This window comes from Lates calcarifer, linkage group LG19 (genome assembly GCF_001640805.2).
Source record: "Lates calcarifer isolate ASB-BC8 linkage group LG19, TLL_Latcal_v3, whole genome shotgun sequence".
Taxonomy (NCBI): Eukaryota; Metazoa; Chordata; class Actinopteri; family Centropomidae; genus Lates; species Lates calcarifer.
The window spans coordinates 3,212,196-3,234,134 of NC_066851.1; the positions used below are offsets into that span (position 1 = coordinate 3,212,196).

Consider the following 21,939-nt stretch of genomic DNA (forward strand, 5'->3'; position numbering starts at 1 on the left):
CTATTTTATGGATTTTTTTTGCTATTAAATGTGCCGTATCCCCTGATTCCATTCATTTTTGTGCAATCAGACGTTTGATTAGCAACCTTTAGGGTTGCTTTAATTGTGTAATTCATCACAGTGACTGTGCCTGTATTCATATTTATCGGTGTTACATTTGTCCGTGTTCAGTTTCATTCAAGCTTCACTTTAACTACATATTTATATAATGTATGTATGTGTGCACAGGATTTGAGCCAGTGCAAGCACAGTGGTCTGGTCCTTTAATATCAAGGAACTGAGGTGTTTGAGGATGAACTGATTTTACCTGCTGGTGGCTCTGAAAGAAAAGTCAGAGGTCACCAAAGTCATTAGGTTTCATGTTCTAGAGATTTTGGATGTTTGTACAAAAATTAATAACATTCAATTTATGGCCTGGTTGAGATTTTTCAGTCGACCAAGTGATCAACCAACATCTGTAGAGCTGTAAATAGAAAGGGAGAAAAGCAGGTAGACAACCAAGTCACACCACACAGCCAACTCCTACTGAACTGATCAATCTGCTGCATCACATTCTGCACTCGTCAAAACTTAAAGAAGCAGTTCCTGTTGTTGACACTGCCAGCGTCAGAGAGAGAGAGGGCTGACGTCACACTGTGAACCACAAAGAGTCATGTAAACACACACAATGTTCTGTGTCTTGTGTTTTATGTTCGTGTTTTAAATTCATCATTTGAGGGTCACAACTAGTTTCATTGTATTCCCGTGCAATGACAAGAAAGGCTCTCTGATTCTGATTTCTCTCTCTCTCTCTCTCTCTCTCTCTCTCACACACACACACACACACACACACAGAGATACTTTAATGCTGCTGCATGGCTGTAGATAGCAAACACACGTAATTAAAAACATGAGCATTTCAGCATTAGCATTTCAAACTTTTATAAAATACTCTGTCACATTCATCACTGTGAAGATATATCATTTGAACATTTATCATCATGACACAATGCTCTGACCAAAATGTTAACAGTTCCATAACAAACTGAAGTTTCAACAATAATATTATCTATGTAGCAGTTTCAATTTAATATGTTGGAATTATGTCCAACAATATAGTGCCATGCATGCATATAGCAACATGTAAACACTGGAGGTTGCCTGATATTATAGTACAGAAGCAGGACAGAGGAAGGAAAGCAGATGCATGCCAACGTTAAAAACCACAGACTGTCCTTTCAAAGCCCATCACATACTGGCGCACCATTTGCATTCAGTGTCACCATCATGGAAATTTATCCAAAACAGTAACACAAATTTAAGGTATTGTTCTAGTTAGGATTCAGACTCTTTTAACAAAACAACAATCTTCCTCTTAGAAAAGTTCATTAGCAATGAAATACACCCTTAACATCTCTGTGTAACAGACATAACTGAGAATTAAATTTACTATGTCAGTAACTGTACAGGTGCATCAAAAGTATTTGACCTTCTAACTGAGCACAATGGTGTTCGTGATAATGCAGCTGCAATTGTCCACTTCAAATAAAGCTTTTATTAGATTTTTTCTGAGCTGTTACTTTATTTCATAGGCAAAAAAATACTGTAAAAGTCTTGCAGTCTTTTTTCAGGGTCAGAAAGAATTGTGTATGGATTAAGCCAGAAATAAACTCATTTGTTACTCTCACTATTAAAGAGTTTCTGTCTATAGATACATCATTATAAATACAAGCTAAATAGCATCTTTAAAAGATGACTGTTTCCCCAGCAATATAAGCATAAAAGTATATATTGGCATCAGAAAGTATTCAACCCCTTCTCTTTTTGCACATTATATTGTGCTGTAGATCAACCAATATACACTTAATAAGCCAAAATGAGAAAGTGAAAACAAGTTGTGCCAATTTAATTTTAAATTAATTAAATGTAATTCTTAATCTAATTCTCACTTATAAAAGTATCCAGATCCTTAATTCAGTGCTTTGTAGTTTTTCCTTAGCTATATGCTTCAGGTCATTGTTATGGTGAAGGGTGGGCCCATGGCCCCTGTCTTAGGTCTTGCATGCTGGTTGCAGGTTTTCTTCAAGGACTTCTTCTGTGTTTGGCTGCATTCATCCTTCCTTCAATTCTGACCAGTCCCCCTGTCCCTGCCACTGAGCAGCACCGCTGCAACATGATGCTGCCACCATCATGCTTCACCATATAGGTATGGTATTAGCCAGGTGCCTGCTGGTCTCCACACATAGTACTTGGAGTTCTGCCCAGACAGTTCAATTTATGTCTCATCAGACCAGAAAATGTTTTTCCTTGTGATTCAGGATTCTTTAAATTTAAATTTATATAATATGATTTATTTAAATTTGGCAAACTTCATGCAGGCTGTCTTTTACTCAAAGAGGCCTGATTAATGGAGTGCTGCTGGAATGGTTGTCCTTCCAGCAGGTTCTGCCATCTCTGCAGAGGACTTGAAACTCTGTTAGAGTAACTGTTGTTAGTAACTTTGTCACCTTTCTGGCCCTCCGGTTCTAAACTTCTTCAGTTTCACAATTATTGTAGGCCGCAGTGCCTCTGGGAACGCTCAGCTTTAGAAATAGTTTGATACTGTCTAAAACCACAATTTATTGCAGACTTCATGACTTGGTTGTGTCCTGACATGCAGGGTTAACTGTAGGACCTTATACACACAGTTGCGTGTGTAAACTATCCAAACTGTTCATGACCACTATTTTTGAGTGCTAAAGAAAAGGATCTGAACATTATACTATAAATGGAGGATTCCAGTTTTCAGATTTCTGTCTGATTTTGTCATTATGGGTTATTGGGGTATAGATTGATGGGCAAAATGATTATTTTATCCATTCAACATTAAATCTACAACACAATACTTGCAGAAAGTGAAGTGGTCTGAATACTTGATTTGAAGCCATGCACTGTACATATTCCAAAACGTTTCTACTTAGATAGAGTTCACTGACATCAGGAACACTGGGTCAACCTTTATTTTAGAAAAGTTGTAACTGATAATAACTAATAAACGTTAAATAATTTATTAACCATTAATAAAGCCATTGCCTTATTATAAAGTGTTACCATAACACTGTTAAATACTGGCAAATTCCCTCCAAGGCTTCAGGATCCAAATGCAGGTTTTTCTGGCAGTGTTCATCACAGGTGAATAATTATACCCAACCTCCAGTTTGCTCCCATGTCTACACCAAAATGTAAACCAGACATTGACAGTGACAAAACAGAAGCCAGATTGATGCTGAACTCTGACACAGTGGCAGCTGCTGTATCCAGAGCTCACAGATATCACTTGAGAGAGAGAAAAGAAAATGTTTTCACTCCAGTTCCAGTGGATAATAATCATGTGCACACAGCTGGGTGGGGAGCAGGCTCTCATTAGGGCCACTGCCAGATTGAGCCTTAAAGGCAGGTTAGTTGTGGGTGGTTGATTGTGCGTTCTCCGCTCACTCTTATCTTACTGAATCTGATTCTCAGAATGGTCTGATTGTCAGACTAAGTAAGTGAAGTAAGGGATGTGCTGCCCTGAGGCCTCTGATAGCATGGTTTCTGATTGGTTCCGGGATTATTTTAGTTGTCAGTCTCTGTCCTTTGGCTCTGCTCCTCCACGGCTATCATCACACAGCTGGATTTCCCATCACTGTCCACACATTTGTCAGTGTTTGTTATTTTGTACGATTAAGGGTATGATGGTTTTTTCATCAGTCTGTGTGATTAAAATTGTGCTTTTACTGGCCGGGTCTGTTTTTACATTGTTGAGCATGCTGGTGTGCGTGAGCAGCGTCACAGTCGGGTGGCCATTGTTCTCATCGGTGGCGACCTCATGGGAATCTGTGGCTGGGTTGGCGGGGCTTGAGTTGCCACGGCGACAGCAGCAACAGAGTACTCTGGCGAAGGGTCGGATTATGGCTCTGTACAGGCCGCGGCGGGCGCTTTCGCTGACAAAGCAGTAGAGAGCAGGGTCGGCCACGCAGTTCAGGGTAGTCAGCAGCAACGACAGGTGGTAGTAGTTAAATATTCCTGGGAAATAAGAACAACAGGCCGTGTGGTTAAGATATGTTTTCAGTCATTCTCGCTGCAACACTTCACAGAGATCTATCAGTACCTGCAATAAAGCTGCAGTCCCGCTCCAGCAAGGTGCGCACTAACAAGAAGACATGGTATGGGGAGAAACAGACAAGGAAGATGAGAATGGTGCTGCTGACTAACTGTCTGATCCTTATCTTCTGAACCGGCTGAGTCCCTGCACTCCGACCCACAGCACGAAGAACACACAGGTAGCTGATCTGGACAGGAAAAAAAAAGTTATCAGATCCATCAGGATCTTCAAGTCAATACTAACTCCACCTCATATTTCCACTGAATCCATCTCTCTTTCCTTCCTTCTCTCTCCTTCATTAACAAAACTGAACTACAACAAGTTTACATCTCAGGAGAGTAATAGATGAAATGCTCATGGTAGTATACACAAAGCAAACATTGAAAAATGTAAAAATAAAAAAAAACAAAGTTGTGTTTTGCAGCTTTAGAGTTTAAATGGTCTTCTGAGTATCTCTTCTCTCGCATTAGTTCTTTCACTTTTCCCATGATCACAGTGATGAGGGGAGATGTGGTGCAGTAAAGCAGGACTGCATTCTGACATTTGCCAGACAGCTGCTGATGTGGCCACAGCTGGCAGTTATAATGGAAGTGATCTCTGGAGAGTTTCCATACTGGGAAGCTTGGTGTCATCTGCTGTTGGTGTTTCTTATAAACTGAAAAGTATTAAGTCGTCTAACTAATTCTATCAAGTAACCACAGGTGGAATTCAATTTTTCATCAATGAACAAAGACATTGGAGTTGGAGTTACCTACAAGTCTAAGCAGCAGAATCCAGGGTTTTTGCCTATGCTGGGTGTATGATGGCTGAGTGAACACACTGGATGCATGTTCCATGTAACGGATTAGATGCTTTGTTTTAACATGACAAGGTAAGAAATGCTTGATCCCAAGCACTTGCAGATTTTTGATGCAGATTGACACATGCATTAGTTTGGAGTCTGAAGTGCATCAGAACCAGTTAACAGGGTGTGAAGGTCATTTAAGAAGAATAGATAATGATGAACAGATATGTATTAAATATGATCTAACACCATCTTCCCAAAATCTTTTCAGTTAAATATGATCAAAAATACATTTGTAAAAATGTTATCCTACCGATAGAATGGCCAGTGGGAACATGAAGCCAATGGTGAAACGGTAGTAGTTGACTGGGTACTCCCATGGCTGCATGGGGTAGTGCTCGAAGCACACTGATTGGTTCTTGCGGTCTTTGCTCAGTTCTTTGTGGCGGAAGAAAACCACACCCACTGCGATCTCCTTCAGCCAGATGATACCACTGACAAGCCACGCTGCATTCATAGAGCGGAGAGAGGTGAACCTGGAGACATGGAGTCAATCAGGTGATTAGCACCAGCTACACACACACACTCTCCACCACCATAACACTCCCACACTTTGTTTTGATTTATGTCTGTTGTACATTAAGTTTCTTCTCCATATCTATTTTTATCATGTATATTTGTTTCATCAACAATATTAGACAAGACAAATTGCATCAGTACAGAGTAACAGTGGTGAGAAGTTGCAGGAGTTGAGGCATAAACAACTGCTTTAATTTTACCAGTTCTGTTTCAAGATTACCTTAAGGGATGGACCACAGCCAGATAACGATCCAAACTGATACAACACAGGAAGCCAATGCTGATGTAGATGTTCTCATAGAGCAGGAAGCCACACAACTGACACAACCATTCCCTGTGACGCCAGTCATCATCCTGAAACAACAACACACACATACATTCACCAAGCACTATACTAACAATAGATTTTAGAAGATGTTCCTTTGAGATTCAGTCCATTTTTACATGCTTGCATCTTATCATTGATCTCTATGATTTCGTGTACAAAATATACATACTATTTCAGTTGTATAATACAGTTTTAATAATACTGTTTTCAGTTTACCTGGAAGATGTACTGGAGCCACAGTGGTAACGATGCCAGGTATAACAGATCAGACACTGTGAGGTTCATTAAATACACTCCCAGCTCATTCTTCTGCTTCAGCTGTAGAGCAGCGTGGTACAGAGAGTACAAGTTGGAGGGAACACCAACCTAGAATCAAGAATCATTGAGATTATTTTCATTTCCTGCTACAGGCAGTTCTGTTCCACACTGTAACCCTCTTCATTACACTCTTACTAAAGCACATGTTGAACACTTTGACTCCCCTCTGCTCAGAGGATAGCAACAAAGATTATGCATTTGGTTCGCTGCAGCAATTTTGATGTACTGAACATTTTTAACCGTCCATTGTGAGTCTGATAACGTTAAAGGAGTGAAACGTTTAATTTTTCAGGACAGAAAGTAAACTGAGATGATCAAGGTGTGACAGACAGAGTGCTGAGGTTGGCACAGGTAAAAATGAACCACATGCTGGGTCAGCAGGTAAAACAACTTTTTAAAAACATTTAAACCAGAGTTCATTTTATTTTTATCGTGAGTGCCTCTGACCCCTCAGTTCATCATCATTCCTGACCTGCAGCTGATACCAGTTTGACATGTGTCACACATAAGACTGCTCATACTGCAGTTCACACAGTTCTACTTCTTCTTAAAGTGTTGATGCTGCAATGGTGTGTTTTCAAGGAGGAAGTAAGCTTTCTAGGACCTGAGACAGTTTCCTGTGTTACGCAGACCGTAATCTGTGTACCCTTTCCCTTCTCAAAGCCGCACTTTCATAAAATATTCAGATGTCTCAACAGTTCTGTTCAGTTACTCAGCATCTACACACACTTACCAATAGTACAAGAATATACACGCAGGAGAAGAGGTACTGGTGGATTTCATGGCTGATGGTGCAGTTGATCACGTCGGCCTCAGACATGGTGAACATCAGCACATCCCACTCACATCCACACTACTTCACCTTTAACATGCGCACGCTCACACTAATGTTTTCAGACATGTTCACAAATACTCAGAACTATAATGTGACAACACACACACACACACACATAACACAAATCTTCATGGTAGGTTGGAGCAGATGACCTCAGCTCGTCTCATCTGGTTGAGTGCTGGTCTTGTCTGATTGGGTAATCCAGTTTCATCCGGCCACTGTGGAACAGAGAAGAATTAATCTTAGTAGAGAGTAGAAACATCTAACTGTATGTTAGATTTGTCTGTTAGATTTGTCATGTCGCCAACTGCATCTTAAAGGACCCCACTCACCCCGGACATCACCTCTCGCCCCCCCTGCCCTCTGGGAAGAGATTCAGGACAATCAGGACTAAAACTAACAGACTAAGAAACAGCTTCTTCCCATAGGCAGTAAAATGCACCCCCCACCCCCCCACCCCCAGGACTGTAGTGCAATAACACTTAAGACTGAGGTGCAATAATACCTACCCCCAGGACAATCCCCCCGATTCACCCAGACACCACTTTGCAATGTTGATTCTGCACTTTACACTCTTTCATTCTATCATTTTGCACTATACCACTGTATATATCATACATATCACTCTATTTTGATTTTTATAAATGTTTTATTCTTTTGACTTCTTATATTTATCTGTCATTCCAAGAGCTGCTAAATAGTGTTTCATAGTTTTTTGGAATAGTGACAATAAAGACCTATTCTATGTCACTGTGATGCTCATTGATATGATGATATGATGCAGCAGGATTCCTTTCAAAGCTTAACAAGACAGCCATGCCAGCAGCTCTGTCACACTGTATTATGAACACTCAGCATCCTGGTTCAGCCTCTTAGCATGCTAACATTTGCTATATAGCACTTCACACAAAACAGAGCTGAGGCTGATGAAAACATCACTGGCCACTAGGACAAACTAAACTAAAATTTTGCACATGTGAAAGGGGTCACCAAGGCTATACCAATTTATCCTGAGGGGATCATGAATGTCTGCACTACATTTCATGGTAATCAGTACAGTAGTTAGGATAATCTGCTCAAACACATAAATGTCAGCCTCATGGTGGTGTTAGCAGAAAAGCAAGGGAGTCACCAGAGTTAGTAGGATTCATCAGCAGGGGAACAGGAATGTCAGCACAACATTTCCTGGCGATCCACTGCCTGTTTCTGTCCCACCAACAAACTGACAACGCCATCCATAAAGCCATGTCATAAGATGGCTAAAAAAAACAGAACTGTCTGAATGCATTTGACAAGTCATGTTGGCGTACCACTTGGGTATGCTTCATTTAAACTGCTCTCTGTGTGGTGATTGACTGTTTCCTCTAAAGTGAAGAAATACTTCCTGTTGAAACAATCATTGTCATCATGTTACTATAATATAATTCAACTGGTGATGGTGTCAGTAATGAAAGTCTATTATTACCTGTCATGACAGAATCAGTTGAGTCCATTTACTGATATTAGAATATTCAGAATGTTGTGACACTGTGTTGAATTCTAGACTGTATTATTATATCAATACCTACTAACCAGAGATATAGCTTTTGCTTTTGAAGATCATGTTATGAAGAAACACATAAAAAATGCTACAAATATTATATCCTTCAACTTTGGGCCCTCATAGAGATCAAAGCAGAACTCTTGTAAAAGCCACAAAATGATAAGATAAACAATAAGAAATTATTAGAAAGGCCTTCACGCTGGCTGCCAAACTGCAGTACGAGGAGTGACACTCAACTACTCCATTTCTGCAAAAATTCAACACTCTCTTTAGTCCAGCTTTGTGCACTTATGAATAGCTACTTGGCTAAACAATCAGAGACCCCTCTGTATGATCTATATACAGTGTCTCATCAACACTGGTTACATTATACTAAGATAATCTACTGTAGCTGTTTAACTGAGAGAGCCAGATCTGATGGTTGTCTGTTTCAGAATATTCTGTTACATCACACAACAAGAGGACGTTCACACGTTGAACCGCTGTTTGCTGACTCATCCTGTCCTCTCTGGTCAGGGTATGATGTTGTAATGGCCAGGTTCATAAACATTAACAAAATGAGAATCCATTCACTCCAGTGTGAAGACAGTGCTGTTTAATGGGCCATGTCTACAAGACAAGTTTATTCTTAAGTATGAAGAATTTGACTTAAAAAAATAAATGCTTACACTAGATTTTAATTGAGGGCTTATAGTACCACCACTCCATATAACAGGCAATAAATGTTGTATGCGCAGGAATATTTTAAAGGTGATGCTGAAAAAGCAGGTCAGTAATCATACTTTCAAAAAAAAAGGGCATTTATTAACATAAATATTAACACAACAGGAAATTCAATAAAAATGAGTAGAAAAGTTAATTTAAACTGCCCAAATCCAGATGTGTGAAGCTTATAGAGACTCATCTAAGAAGCATCAAAACTATAATTGAGGACAAAGGGTTGTATTCTCTTGATTTTTAATGTGCAATACTTTCTGAAGCCACTATAAAAGCAGCGTTGCTTCCTTTTTGTAAACTCCAGTTCCAGTGTAAGACCGAGTCGATAGACAGTGAAGCCTCTGAATATAACCTCTACTATATTTCTTTCTTTGCTTTGGCATACCAACAGTTTTAGAATGGCTCCATAATAACACACTATAAAACCATTTAGAGCCACTTCAACACTACATACTTTAACCACAAGCATCATCCCTCTTTCTCGCTCTCAGTCTGTCCTTCTGTATGACTCCGTCTCTAAACAAACCACTGTCAGATTAAGGCAGAGCTGGATATACTGTGCATTCCTTTGGAGTCAAGCTAACCCAAGCTTTTAACCCTTATTCAGCCAGGTGCCGGGGGTGAATGAGAATCTATAAACATACAGAAATATCAAATGTTTTCACACCTGCACATTTTCACTGACTGACCCTGACATAGAGGAGTGAACTTGGGTGAGGTGTCTTGCAACTGAAGGTCAGTGGCTGCAATGCATCATTCAGCCCATATTCACTGTTCACTAGGATACTGACACGGTGTCATTGTGTTGTGAGTACAGTGTGTGTCAGAGAAATGTAACCAGCTGCTGCATGCGGAAGATGTAAATAGATGTAGTGAACAAAATGCATAGGCAAATTTAGGTCAGTTCATCTAAACAGAAAAAAGGACATATGTACCCTCCCTTATGTACTCCCTTACAACTAGCAATAACACATCCAGACTGAACATGTGTACAGTCTGTTTGATTCATAGAAGATGTGATATTGGAAATGATTTTCCTTCATGCATATGCATGCAAGCAAAGCACTGTAAATGACCACAATTATTTTATCCTCTGTAAACACTGTGGCATGAGTTAAATGATAATAAGTCTACATCAGGTGCAGCAGTAAGGAACATACAGGTGTTTTTTTTAATCATCTAAATACATCTACTCCTCATGGGAATTATATTGCCAAGAAAGAGTTTTAGACCAAATGTATTATGTATTATGTCAGTTATCCTCACTATCCTTGTTCTGTTATATTAGCAAACAAGCAACAAAGCAAGCAAATAACTCAGCTTTTAACAGTTCCTCAATAACATCATATCTGATGTGTTACCAGCACAGCAAGTATTGATTAGAACCAAGCTGTTGACAGCTGGACAGATCACCAGTCCATCACAGGGCTGACACACAGAGACAAACAACCAATCACCTTCACACTCACACCTGCGGGCAATTTAGAGTCACCAATGAACCTGCATGTGTTTGGACTGTGGGAGGAAGCTGGAGAACCACAAAGGCACAGAGAGAACATGTAAACTTTGCTGAGTGGAGTGCAAAGTGACATTTAAAGAAGGAGTTCACCAAAATAAAAATAAAGTTTACTACAACTGTTACCTTATTTTTCCAGTGGTCTGAAGAGTTAATTTTATTCTGAGCAGGGTGGGCAGGGGGGTTATGGGGGCTGCAGATGTGGTTACAGCTGCGTCTGCAGCCTGGTTATGTTGGTGTCATGTATTTTGAGTTGGTGACAAAGGGGTACAACTCCATCGCACAACTACATCTGATCCTAATTCTGACCTTAATAACAACATATGGTGAATGTTACAGGTTGCTGCAGTTCACCAGGGAGCAGAATACAGCAGATTCTACTAGTGTTACAGTCATTAAAGAAACCCATGAACAACAGCAACAAAAAAGAATTGTAAATTCCAAGATTAATGTGGGCAGTAACCATCTAAAGTTTCCTCTAGGTGCTCGCTAAAATAATATCATGGCTGATAGCTGATGATATAGCGTCTCCTGTCAAACTAGCTGCAGCTAGGCTAGCAGGAACGAGTGGTTCTGTTCAAACAGACAGTCTGGAAATGATAACTGGATTTACTGAGGTGAAACAGTGTGTGCATTACTGCAGGGCAGACTGACATCTTGTGATAGACATCTGTAACCATGGTAACTGTACAAAACGATGACAATAGCTGTAGTCTCAACATACTTAAACAACTTAATTAAGAATGGAAATGGAAATGAGACATAACATGTCAGTGACAAAAACCTCACTAAACTGGACTTCAGCTTTTGTTGACTATAACTGGATTAAGATTAATGCTAGTTTGTACCTTTAAGAAAAAGAAAATAAGAAAAAGTAGCTAAATAATATCATAAACAACTGTTTATAGGCCCAGACCAAATAATCAATATAAACCTTCTTTTTGGTGAGTAGTGAAACAAGCTGTAAATCCAGCATTGATCTATAGTATATTCTCTTCTATGTTAATATGGAGAACATGTTAGCAAACAGGTGCTTATTTACACACCAGCAGTTACAGGGCAGCATTAGCAGTCATCATGTTTCTGGCACCTGATGAATGCTAGTCCAAAGTTCACTCTGTCAGCTCTGTTTGAACCTTTTGTCTGTTTGACCTGCCAGTTTGGACCTGCAGAGGTAGGTGGTAACTCTGTCATTTGATCCATTCTTCACATAAAAATCTTAATTACAAGGCAGCTTTAATTAGAACCATGATCTCACCCTTAGCTGTGCACAATCCCAACCCCAATTTCTTAAGCTAAAGCTAAACTTAAACCTGAACCATTAAGCCTATCTTAATACTGACACTACAACCCCACTTGTAACCTCAGCCCCAATCCTCACTCCTCACCCAAAATGTAGGCATGGATTTTGCTGATAAACAAACTCACCCTGACTACAGAAGTTTCTCTTACCAATGTAAGATTATTATACTGTCATTTAGTCCTGACAAAGATGGAAGTACAAGAAAACACACACACACACACACACACACACAAAGTGAAGATGTCCCGACACTTTCTGTCCACTGATCCATTGATAACAGAACAAGTGAGTGTGTCAGCCCTGAGAGAGACGGAGGATAGACTCCTATTGGCTACTTCAGTGTTGAAGTGCTTTTACATGGTGCAATGTACGATTTTGCAGTTCAGCGATTTCTCAGCTTTACTGTGGAGTCTGCATTCATTCATTCATTCAACCTGAGGTTCAGAACACCTCAGACATTAGTTTGTTTAATCATTAAGAGATATGGACAAATACAGAAGGAGCAGGCCCAGCTATTATCCACTCACAGAGGCCTAAATCAGTGGTGTAGTGGGGATTTTGTGAGTGGGGGGGGGGGTTAAAGGGCTTAACCATTTTCCAGGTGAGGACGTGAAACTATCGTTAATCAATTACAAAAATCAACACCACCAACAACAGTTATAATATGTGTGAACGTTGCTGGTGTTGGCTGTCTCCTCAGAAGAAACTGATATTCCAACATTGTTGTAACTGACATCTTTATGAAAGTAAAACTATAGTTTTCTGGCGACTTGTCGTTTTAACATGGGGTTCATAAAGGAGAACGAGCTGCGTAGCCTAATATCACTTTTCTTCTCGTCTTTTTCACAAATAGGAGGGAGTGTCTCAGGATGATGACGATAACATAAATGTTTTATTTTTTATATGGATTTTTATATGTAGGCTATTACAAAGAGATATTTGTGTTACACTTGTTTTTCAATTGCTAATAACACTGGTTTAACAGTAAAATTACTCCTTTTTCTTTATTATTATTATTATTATTATTATCACGGGCGGCGATCCCCTGCATCCCCTGCCCACTATACCTCTGGCCTAAATCCAGTACACCTGGTTCCTGGACTCATAACAAATGAAGGGCTAGAACTGAGCCAGTTCTAGGTGTTGGACACATCTTGTGCATCAACTGCTAAATATAGTTTATTCTCAGTCCAAATCATCCCTAATCAGCAGCCACACTCACATGGTCTAGTCTGGCAGCCATATACGACCCAGAGCTGACTGACATACACAAGACTTGGCTGAATGTGTGGTCACCTGCCTGCACAGTTTCACTGCATTTAACCTTCAGCCATGTAAAGACACCTCTTTTCCTTTAGGCCTGTTAGTCGCTTGTGTTTGAAGCATTTTTATGAAAGTAGACATGACTGCATGTTCACAGTGTGACATACACAGCTCCAGTGCAGAGGTCCAGTTCTCCTAGTAAACAAACTGAACATTGATCATTTTCACCTTAATCGATCCAGAAGACCCCAAGATTGATAAATTAATGCAACACCCTGTGATCAATACCTTATTTCCCCAGGGCAGCTGGAATACTGTTGCTGCTCCATGATCAGTGACCCTGACAGCAGTAACTGTGGCAACAGCAGTTTGTAAATCAGGCACAAATGAGGGTCCTGTCTCAGCTCCAGGCAACATACTCACACTATGGCTGTTCCTCTAACCTCTGGAACAAGTTGAGACAATTGAAAGTTCACTATTTCCAGCCTGAAATAGCAGTTTGAGAGAAAAATTCATAGCACAGCATAAGCAGCATCTAAAGTTATGACATTTTGTCCAAAAAGCCCGAGAAGCTTGTCTTCTAAAATGAGAGAGAAATAAAATACAGGACAGGACTTTAATGTAGCTCATAGATGCTAATTTGTTCTATCTAAGATACATACCATGTAACTGCAACATCCCTGCGACCTTTGTAGCAGGACGCCCACCTTGCTCTCATGTTTCCTGTTTGTCTCTGTGGTCATATTAAGGCAAAACAAATTCTTTAAATATGTAAAGGCAAATACCATCAGCACAGTGTCTGCTCAGATTGTAAATACATGAGCATTTATGCTGAGTAAAGTAGAACTTTTCCTGGGTTGATTAATGCTTCAGTATTATCACTTCATGCCCTCAAAAATGAACATTTTCCAAATGATGAGATGGAACTGATATGAACATTACTACAATGCTAAATGGCTTCCTGCTCCTACTCCCCCAGGAAAATAATCTTTTTTAATCATTTTGTCCATCAGGTTGTGAATCAGTTTCCACCGTCTTGTTGTTGATTTACAGTCTGGTTCAATGTTTGGTCTCTAACAGATATGATTCATTGTCTATGAATCTAGAAAGCGGGGTGACGTATACAGTTACTGTGCTCTTCATCAGCCCACCGTCATATCGATGAAGTAGCACGAGTTCACCTCAAACGCAGTATGCTGGGTGATAAGTGTTCTGCTGATCCACTGGATGTGCATGTGTGGAAGTGATCCAGTCTTACGACAAGCATTCTGGAGTACTCCCTCAAAACATTCTACTTTCCCATAACCTTCTGAAATGAATATCATCTCAACGCACGCACATCAGCTTCAAACAACATATTCATTATTATTGTATCACTGAGTGTATCAGATGTGAATCACACAGGCCTCATCAACAGATTGTCCTCATCATGAGCAGTCAGTATAGTCATCTGGCTTCCTTCTTTCCTTTGATTTACTGTAAAGATTATTCAGCTGGAATGATGTGTTTTTGTCCTGATAGCTAACAGAGATTGGACCTCTGAGATGACATAAAATATGATGTGAAGTGTACTACATTATCATCTAGCTCCACACACCCCTCTCACTCTGTTTGGTAAGTGTGTCAGCTCAGCAGTGCTCAGCCATGGCAGCTAGATGACTGCCTCTGAGGCTGGTGAAACAGTCACTCTGAGTAACATCAATGCATTACTCAGTTTGCCTCTTTGATACAGACAAGGATGTACAAAGTCAGTTTTTGTTGTTTGTTACATTTGGTTTATGCACTGAGAGCAGATTTAGTGACATAAACTACTATGGCATTGAACAAGGGCGGGCATCAGAAATGGATGTCAGTATTATTATCTTTCATTAAATATACCAGACAACCATCCATTTCTGATACTGAACTCCATTCTATCAAGTTCTGCTAAAGATCATTCCATAAAGCATCAAATGTCTTGTGTTTTCTTCCTGTAACACCACCCCTACAGCCCTGCTGTTAGCGTAGCTAAAAATAGGCTAATTTAAAAGTATGTGGACTTCAGAAAGTATCTGTCAAACTCTGCTTTAGATGACTAAGAATTCAAGACCAACACTGCATACAGTCTTAAATCATAAAAGAAATTTTTGGCATTAAAATTGGATCACAAACATCACAACAATGATGTTTATGCAGACAGGCAGCCATAATTAGAGACTTCCTGGCCAGTAATCAGTATGTGGTGTTCTAGAAAACCCTTGATGGCTTTTTGTTTCCATCTTTCCTGCTAAGCGCTAATTGCTGTGGTGTTTTTGTACTGCATTTCCCAGAGATCACCTGCCCACATAACAGCACTGTGATATATTTTCTTTGGGATCTGAGTATACACATGGTGCTCTTTCTTTTTCTCTCATCAGCCAAGGTGCTTATTATTGCTCTTCCTAACTACACAAGTCAAAAACTAACTGCATTTTCTTTTTATCAGTTGTACCAAACAGCTTGAGTACAAGTCCACTGTTTTCTTTAATTCAAATCAAAGAAATAACCAGGGAAGTTTAAGAACATAAAAACAATGTTATTGTCACAGTCTTGGCTGGATAGAGACAAAAATGAGCTTTGGCCCCCACTGAAAACACCAGTCCTGATTTCACCCACATTTCCAGTTTGGAGTGGTGCTCATTTACAACTCTTTCCACCAATATGAAAAACTTGTGGGCAGAAGTTAGAATACTGATTCCATGTTCCTACACAGAAATTTAACTACCTAGCCACACCTATGAAAAATACTGACAAAAAGAAGTTGGCGACAAGCCTGTAGAAAACATCAACACAGAGTGACGGGTTGCTGTAAGTCAACTTACAGAAATAACAGCTAACGACTTAAGCATTATCTGTTCTTGGCAACCACTTCCATGTCAGCTGAGAGTGGCGTCAGTGGGATGGAGATTTCATTCACTGCTCACTGGTTTGGGCAAAATAAAACAACATACGCTCCATTCCTAACAAGAATTCAGCCAACATGAAGACAATGTCATGAAGATGAGAATGAAGTAGCATGGAATAGTATTTCAGTCTGATTATCAGGCTCAACCACACCACCATTACCTCTGTGTGCACCCAGCACACTGCATGCCAGCTGACCTGCATTGCTCAGGATGAAAAACTTTATGCCAAGCATGAATTTATGATGTGTCAGACATAGAGAGCAGAAAACTATCATCTGCTTCCCATTGTTTGCCTATGCAGTATGTAAATCAAGGCAATCTAGAAAATGACCATACCTAGACTGTGACAGCAGCAGTTATTTGATAATTTGATAAGGTGTACACATGCCTCAGTATCCTTGCATTCTATCTTATCTGTGGTGTTCTCCTAATGAGGATGGAAGCCTATCCAGCTTATTATAATTGAGATAAGAGCTTTACATGAGCCAGCTCCAGTTAAAAAATACTGTAGTATCCTGAGTGACAGACAAGCAAAAGAATACTTGAGCTGTCACAGAGCTACAGTACATGTGGGTCTTACTGCTGGTTCCTGCTCAACCTGAAACACTGGCTAACACTCAATACCCACAAAGAATATTAACTAAGGTTTTTACCCAAACGCATAATTGCACACTACCCGACTGAACAACAAGCTGATTAAAAAGAAGGGGAAACACAGAAGCAGAGAGTGAGAGGAGAAAGAAACAAAACTCTGTTAAACAACCGAAGAACCATTTTTAATCTTTACATATCCTAGACCTTAGTCCAGGCTCATAACAGGATTCACCCAGGATAGCATTCCACAAGGAGGCTCAGTCTTGCTAAAAGCCTTCTGGGATCCTTTAAACGTCCCTGGAACCTCACTAAAGCCATGCAAGCCCCTGGTGGTGATCTACCGTAATCAACATGGGGTTTGCTGAGCCCTAAAAGAACCTTTTAAGAACCAGTTCCATAAAACCCCGACGAGACCTCCATCAGGATCGCTGGACTACCTCAAGGGCCCATGACAGTCCTCTGTGTCTATACTTAACACTACCGCCTCAGCTGAATTCTGTATGTAAAGCCATTGACATTACAAACAGAGTTTGGCTTTTCCTGCATCTCTGCTAATGTCTGCAGAGTGCTGAGATGGCCCTTTCATGGATGAATGAGGTCAGTGTATACAAAGGGCCACTGCACTCTGTCTAACTGGTGCCCAATGTCTGGGCCTAGACCCAAGACCAAGCTATAAGGAGAATTAAAAAAAAAGTTGCCTGGACCATCCAGGAAAAGCACAAGTCAGAAGTAATTAGACTATGATCAACAGTTATTTGATCAGAAGTGAGCTGCTGCAGCCTGAGCTCTGCTCTGACAGATGATCAGAGAAACAGCAACATGAGGACAAATCAATGATGCTTACAGTTTATGTTTATGTGTGTTGCTGGTTACAACTTAATTGCCTTCATTTCCTGTTTCTATTATCTGTCCATAGTTTAGTTGATCTTTAATTAGTATGTCAGGTCTTTGGACTATTCATTCTCTCTGTGCTGTGACTCATGCTGCTGATGTAAATGGTGAGAACTATTGCTTTTTTTGGTAACACTGCTGCTCCTCCATTCATGTCAATAAAGCTTACTTGTACTTGGTCAGCTACTGCATGATAGACTGATAAGAATGTGGCTAGAAAGGTCTGTATTCACTATAGGCCAACACTGCATTGTTTGAACCTTCTCGAGTCCTTGTGGTGTCTGGTAGACTGGATAAGAACCTGCAAGCTGGTGGGCAGCCTCATGGAAAAACTGAAAGTAGCATATACATTTCTTAAATGTCATCCACCAACGGTTGCTGTGCAGCCCAACTTCATTTAAATAAAAATAATCAGCTGAGGGCAGAGCAACAGGTTCTATCTCAACATCAGACCTATCACCACAATCACCACAATCAGAGCAGGGCAAGTGAATCAAAACAGTAAAGTGAGTTTAAAAGTGCTAAAACACTACGTAGAGCTGAGGAGAACTGCAAAGTGTAGATAATTATCTGGTGGTTTGCCACTGTTAATATAAAAAATAAAACTGGGGAACTGGTCTGTATACTGAATGGTTGAGATCCACATTTTAATGGCATCTTTTAATTTAAGTCTATGATTTAAGCACTGTGGATGAAAGTCCATTCACCTCCATTGTCCAAGGTCCAGACATCCATTCATTTAAGCTGTTACTCTTGTCTCCTGAGAATCCAGCTATATAAACTAATAAAAGTATGTTTCAGCTCAGCCACACATCAGTCAGTCAGCGAGAGACTGATTGAAGCAGACAGAGCTGCGGAGGTTAACCAGCAGTCATATCTGGCCTGCAGCCAGGACACATGTGTCTGAAGCTGACTCTTCCTCATTATCACAGCAGCCAACTGAACACTGCCAAAATCAACACAGCAATACCACGTGTGTGTGAGTGTGTGTCTGCCATGTCAAGAAGTTCTGAGATGATGATAACATCACCTCTACATTCCAGTGATATTAACATATGAATTTGCTTTATGACTGAGCTCAGTAGAAGTTTATATTGAACTAAACCAGTTGGAATCTTCTTTCTGTGATAGCTGTGTAGTATCTGTGCAGCCTGGTTTGACGTGCGATTACTGCAGAGAGATGAACACACAGCGACAGGTGCAGTTGGTACATATACAGCTGTATGCACACACGTGTTCATCAGTCAGTGATCCATACATTGGAACTCTCCATCAATATTACATGAAGTTCTGCACCATATGAGTGAAGTGAATCTGCAGCTGCTGCAGCTTTTTCCCCTGCACTTTCACACTGTAAATGACATCAACTCAGAGGTGGAGAATATTTGTTTGTCTCCCCGACAGCAGCTACTGACTGCAACTGACAGGACTTAATAGTTCAGATAAATAATGAATAACTCTGGACTGAAAAGGCTGTACAGACATTCAGACTCTGTCCAAATCTGTTGTCCGGGCACCGCATTTCACCTCTCAGGAGAAACAAATATTCGCTCTGATGTTTCATCTGCAATTATTCACATTCAACAGGATGTCACTTTGGCTATAAATATGAAAAAATAAATTCACTGATGTGTAAATGGTTACATAACTCTCTGTAACTGAGGCATAAATACACACACGTGCTCTACTGTAGGAATCCTGCACTCAAACAGGAGTTATTTACATGTTTAAATGAAATAAAGACACTGGTTTCTTACCGAATCTCTCCCCTCACATACATAGCCACGATTCTATCAATGTGAGTTCAAGACCCCCAAAGCAAACGGCCATCTTAAACAATCCTAAATAACATATTTTTTGCTAAAGTATTTGGATTAAAAATAAATAAATAATCAGTCATTGATATTAAATACCTGCTACCTAAATCTGTGTCAACTCATTTTTTGGCCACTTGGGGACAGAACAACAAATTGTGATCGCAATGTTGACATGATTATTATCTGATAAAGCTGATAGGATGAGATACAGGGATACATTATATTATGTTTTAGTTATGTCTAGCTAAAACAACTGTAGTCTAATACAATCAGAATCTGATTATTATCATGAAGTTTTTCCAGTGTTTTGCCTACCCCATTTCCATCAATAAGGGTTAACTCCTCTCAGTATGCGTATAAAATCATACGTATATTAAGACATACAAGGCCAGTAATAGTTGAACCTAACACCTAAATGTGTGAGGAGTATGTGGGAGCTCCAGTGATTCAGATTTTCACAGATTAGTTTCCTACCACAGTAACTTTTCCTCAGAGAGTAGGTGCTTTCCTTCTTGATAATTACGTCAATTTCATGTCTACACACACACATACACACACACACACATATACATTTGCTTTCATCATTTTTGGGGAAACTGCATATAGAAGTAACCCTAGCCATAACCACTACTTGCCTAGTCCCCACGCTTACTCTAACCTTAACCTAACACTAAATTTAACCACTGAGCCAAACACCCACACACAGACACACAGACACACGCACACACATACTATTATCCATCACTGAACACTGCCATCACTCTACACTGCCAATATCAACACAACAATAGTAAGATGAAGTGTGTGTGAGATGATGATAACATCACCTCTACATTCCGGTGATATTAACATATGAATTTGCTTTATGACTGAGCTCAGTAGAAGTTTATATTGAACTAAACCAGTTGGAATCTTCTTTCTGTGATAGCTGTGTAGTATCTGTGCAGCCTGGTTTGACGTGCGATTACTGCAGAGAGATGAACACACAGCGACAGGTGCAGTTGGTACATATACAGCTGTATGCACACACGTGTTCATCAGTCAGTGATCCATACATTGGAACTCTCCATCAATATTACATGAAGTTCTGCACCATATGAATGAAGTGAATCTGCAGCTGCTGCAGCTTTTTCCCCTGCACTTTCACACTGTAAATGACATCAACTCAGAGGTGGAGAATATTTGTTTGTCTCCCCGACAGCAGCTACTGACTGCAACTGACAGGACTTAATAGTTCAGATAAATAATGAATAACTCTGGACTGAAAAGGCTGTACAGACATTCAGACTCTGTCCAAATCTGTTGTCCGGGCACCGCGTTTCACCTCTCAGGAGAAACAAATATTCGCTCTCTTCAGTGATAAATACGAAAAAATGAATCAGTCTTTCGTGTTTTATTATAACAAAATTCTCCTCAACTGCGGAACAAATACACACACGTGCTCTACTGTTGGAATCCTAAGTTCAACCAGCAATTATTAACATGTTCAAATGAAATAAAGACGCTTGTTTCTTACCGAATATCTCCGGTTTGAAGGTCTGTCAAACTGACCGTCAGCTCTCTCTCTCTCTCTCTCTCTGTGTCTGTGTGTGTTTCTCTCTCTGTCTCTCTGTCTTCCCTTCTCTCTGTCCCACACACGCACACTGTCTGACACACACACACACGAAAGCAGCATGTTCCAATGTGTAGCCTATGAAATGACGTCTTGAGACGTATTTCTATATCATAGACATTTGTGTATGTAGATGTAGATATATGTGTATTATTAAATACAGAGCAGGTAGAGAGTCAAACTTCAGTTTTCTACACTTGATGAGCAACAGTGTGAAAAAGGGCCATGATTTTATAGAGTTCACTCAGGTCTTCTGCATTGATTGATCATAAAATATGATCTGATCTTCATCTGTGCGACAGCTACAGACAAACACAATGTGCTCGAGCTAATGTCACACAAACAAGTGTAAAAATTTGCATTTTTATTGAACACAAGCATTAAACATTCACAGTGCTGGTGGGAAAAGGAAGTGAACTCTTGGTTTTAATAACTGGTCAAACCTCATTTGGCAGCAGTAACCTCTAACAAGCACAGCCAGTCTCTGTGGATCAGACCTGCACAACGTTAAAGAGGAATTCTGGATCTATTCTTCCTGACAGAGCTGCCTCAGTTCAGACATATTCTCAGGGATGTCTGGTGTGAACGGCTCTCTGAGCTCATTCCACGGCATCTACTCTGGGGTGAGGTGTGGTGGACAGCCTCTCTGACACATCCTGTTAGATGTCTTGATGGGGATTCCTTTTCCTCCTGATAATGGCGAGCTGTCCAGGCCCTGAAGCTTTACCTTTAGGATGATGTTTTCATGTTGGTATGCAGTGTCCTCTTTATGCCATAGGTAGTGCTGTATGTACTGGGACATCCTGATAAGAA

At 40.1% G+C, this 21,939-nt stretch overlaps 1 protein-coding gene across 1 annotated transcript; it reads right to left on the reverse strand.

Annotated features, from left to right (window-relative positions):
- Window positions 1–2,955: 2,955 nt before the first annotated feature.
- On the reverse strand, window positions 2,956–21,157 carry LOC108896085 (ovarian cancer G-protein coupled receptor 1). Its single transcript, XM_018695082.2, has 7 exons — window positions 21,031–21,157; window positions 6,845–7,164; window positions 6,010–6,159; window positions 5,686–5,819; window positions 5,200–5,422; window positions 4,109–4,289; window positions 2,956–4,023 (listed from the first exon to the last, which is right to left on the reverse strand). Exons 2-7 carry the CDS (start codon window positions 6,938–6,940, stop codon window positions 3,659–3,661), a joined length of 1,149 nt encoding a protein of 382 aa, XP_018550598.1. The 5' UTR covers window positions 6,941–7,164; window positions 21,031–21,157; the 3' UTR covers window positions 2,956–3,658.
- Between the last annotated feature and the right edge of the window lie 782 nt (window positions 21,158–21,939).

Excerpts from the sequence above, each read along its gene's own strand:
- LOC108896085 (XM_018695082.2), bottom strand. The coding sequence starts at position 6,940 with ATGTTCACCATGTCTGAGGCCGACGTGATCAACTGCACCATCAGCCAT. Across the intron at positions 6,160-6,844 it reads TGTATATTCTTGTACTATTG|GTTGGTGTTCCCTCCAACTT; the intron begins GTAAGTGTGTGT and ends TCTTGATTCTAG. Across the intron at positions 5,820-6,009 it reads GGCTCCAGTACATCTTCCAG|GATGATGACTGGCGTCACAG; the intron begins GTAAACTGAAAA and ends TTGTTGTTTCAG.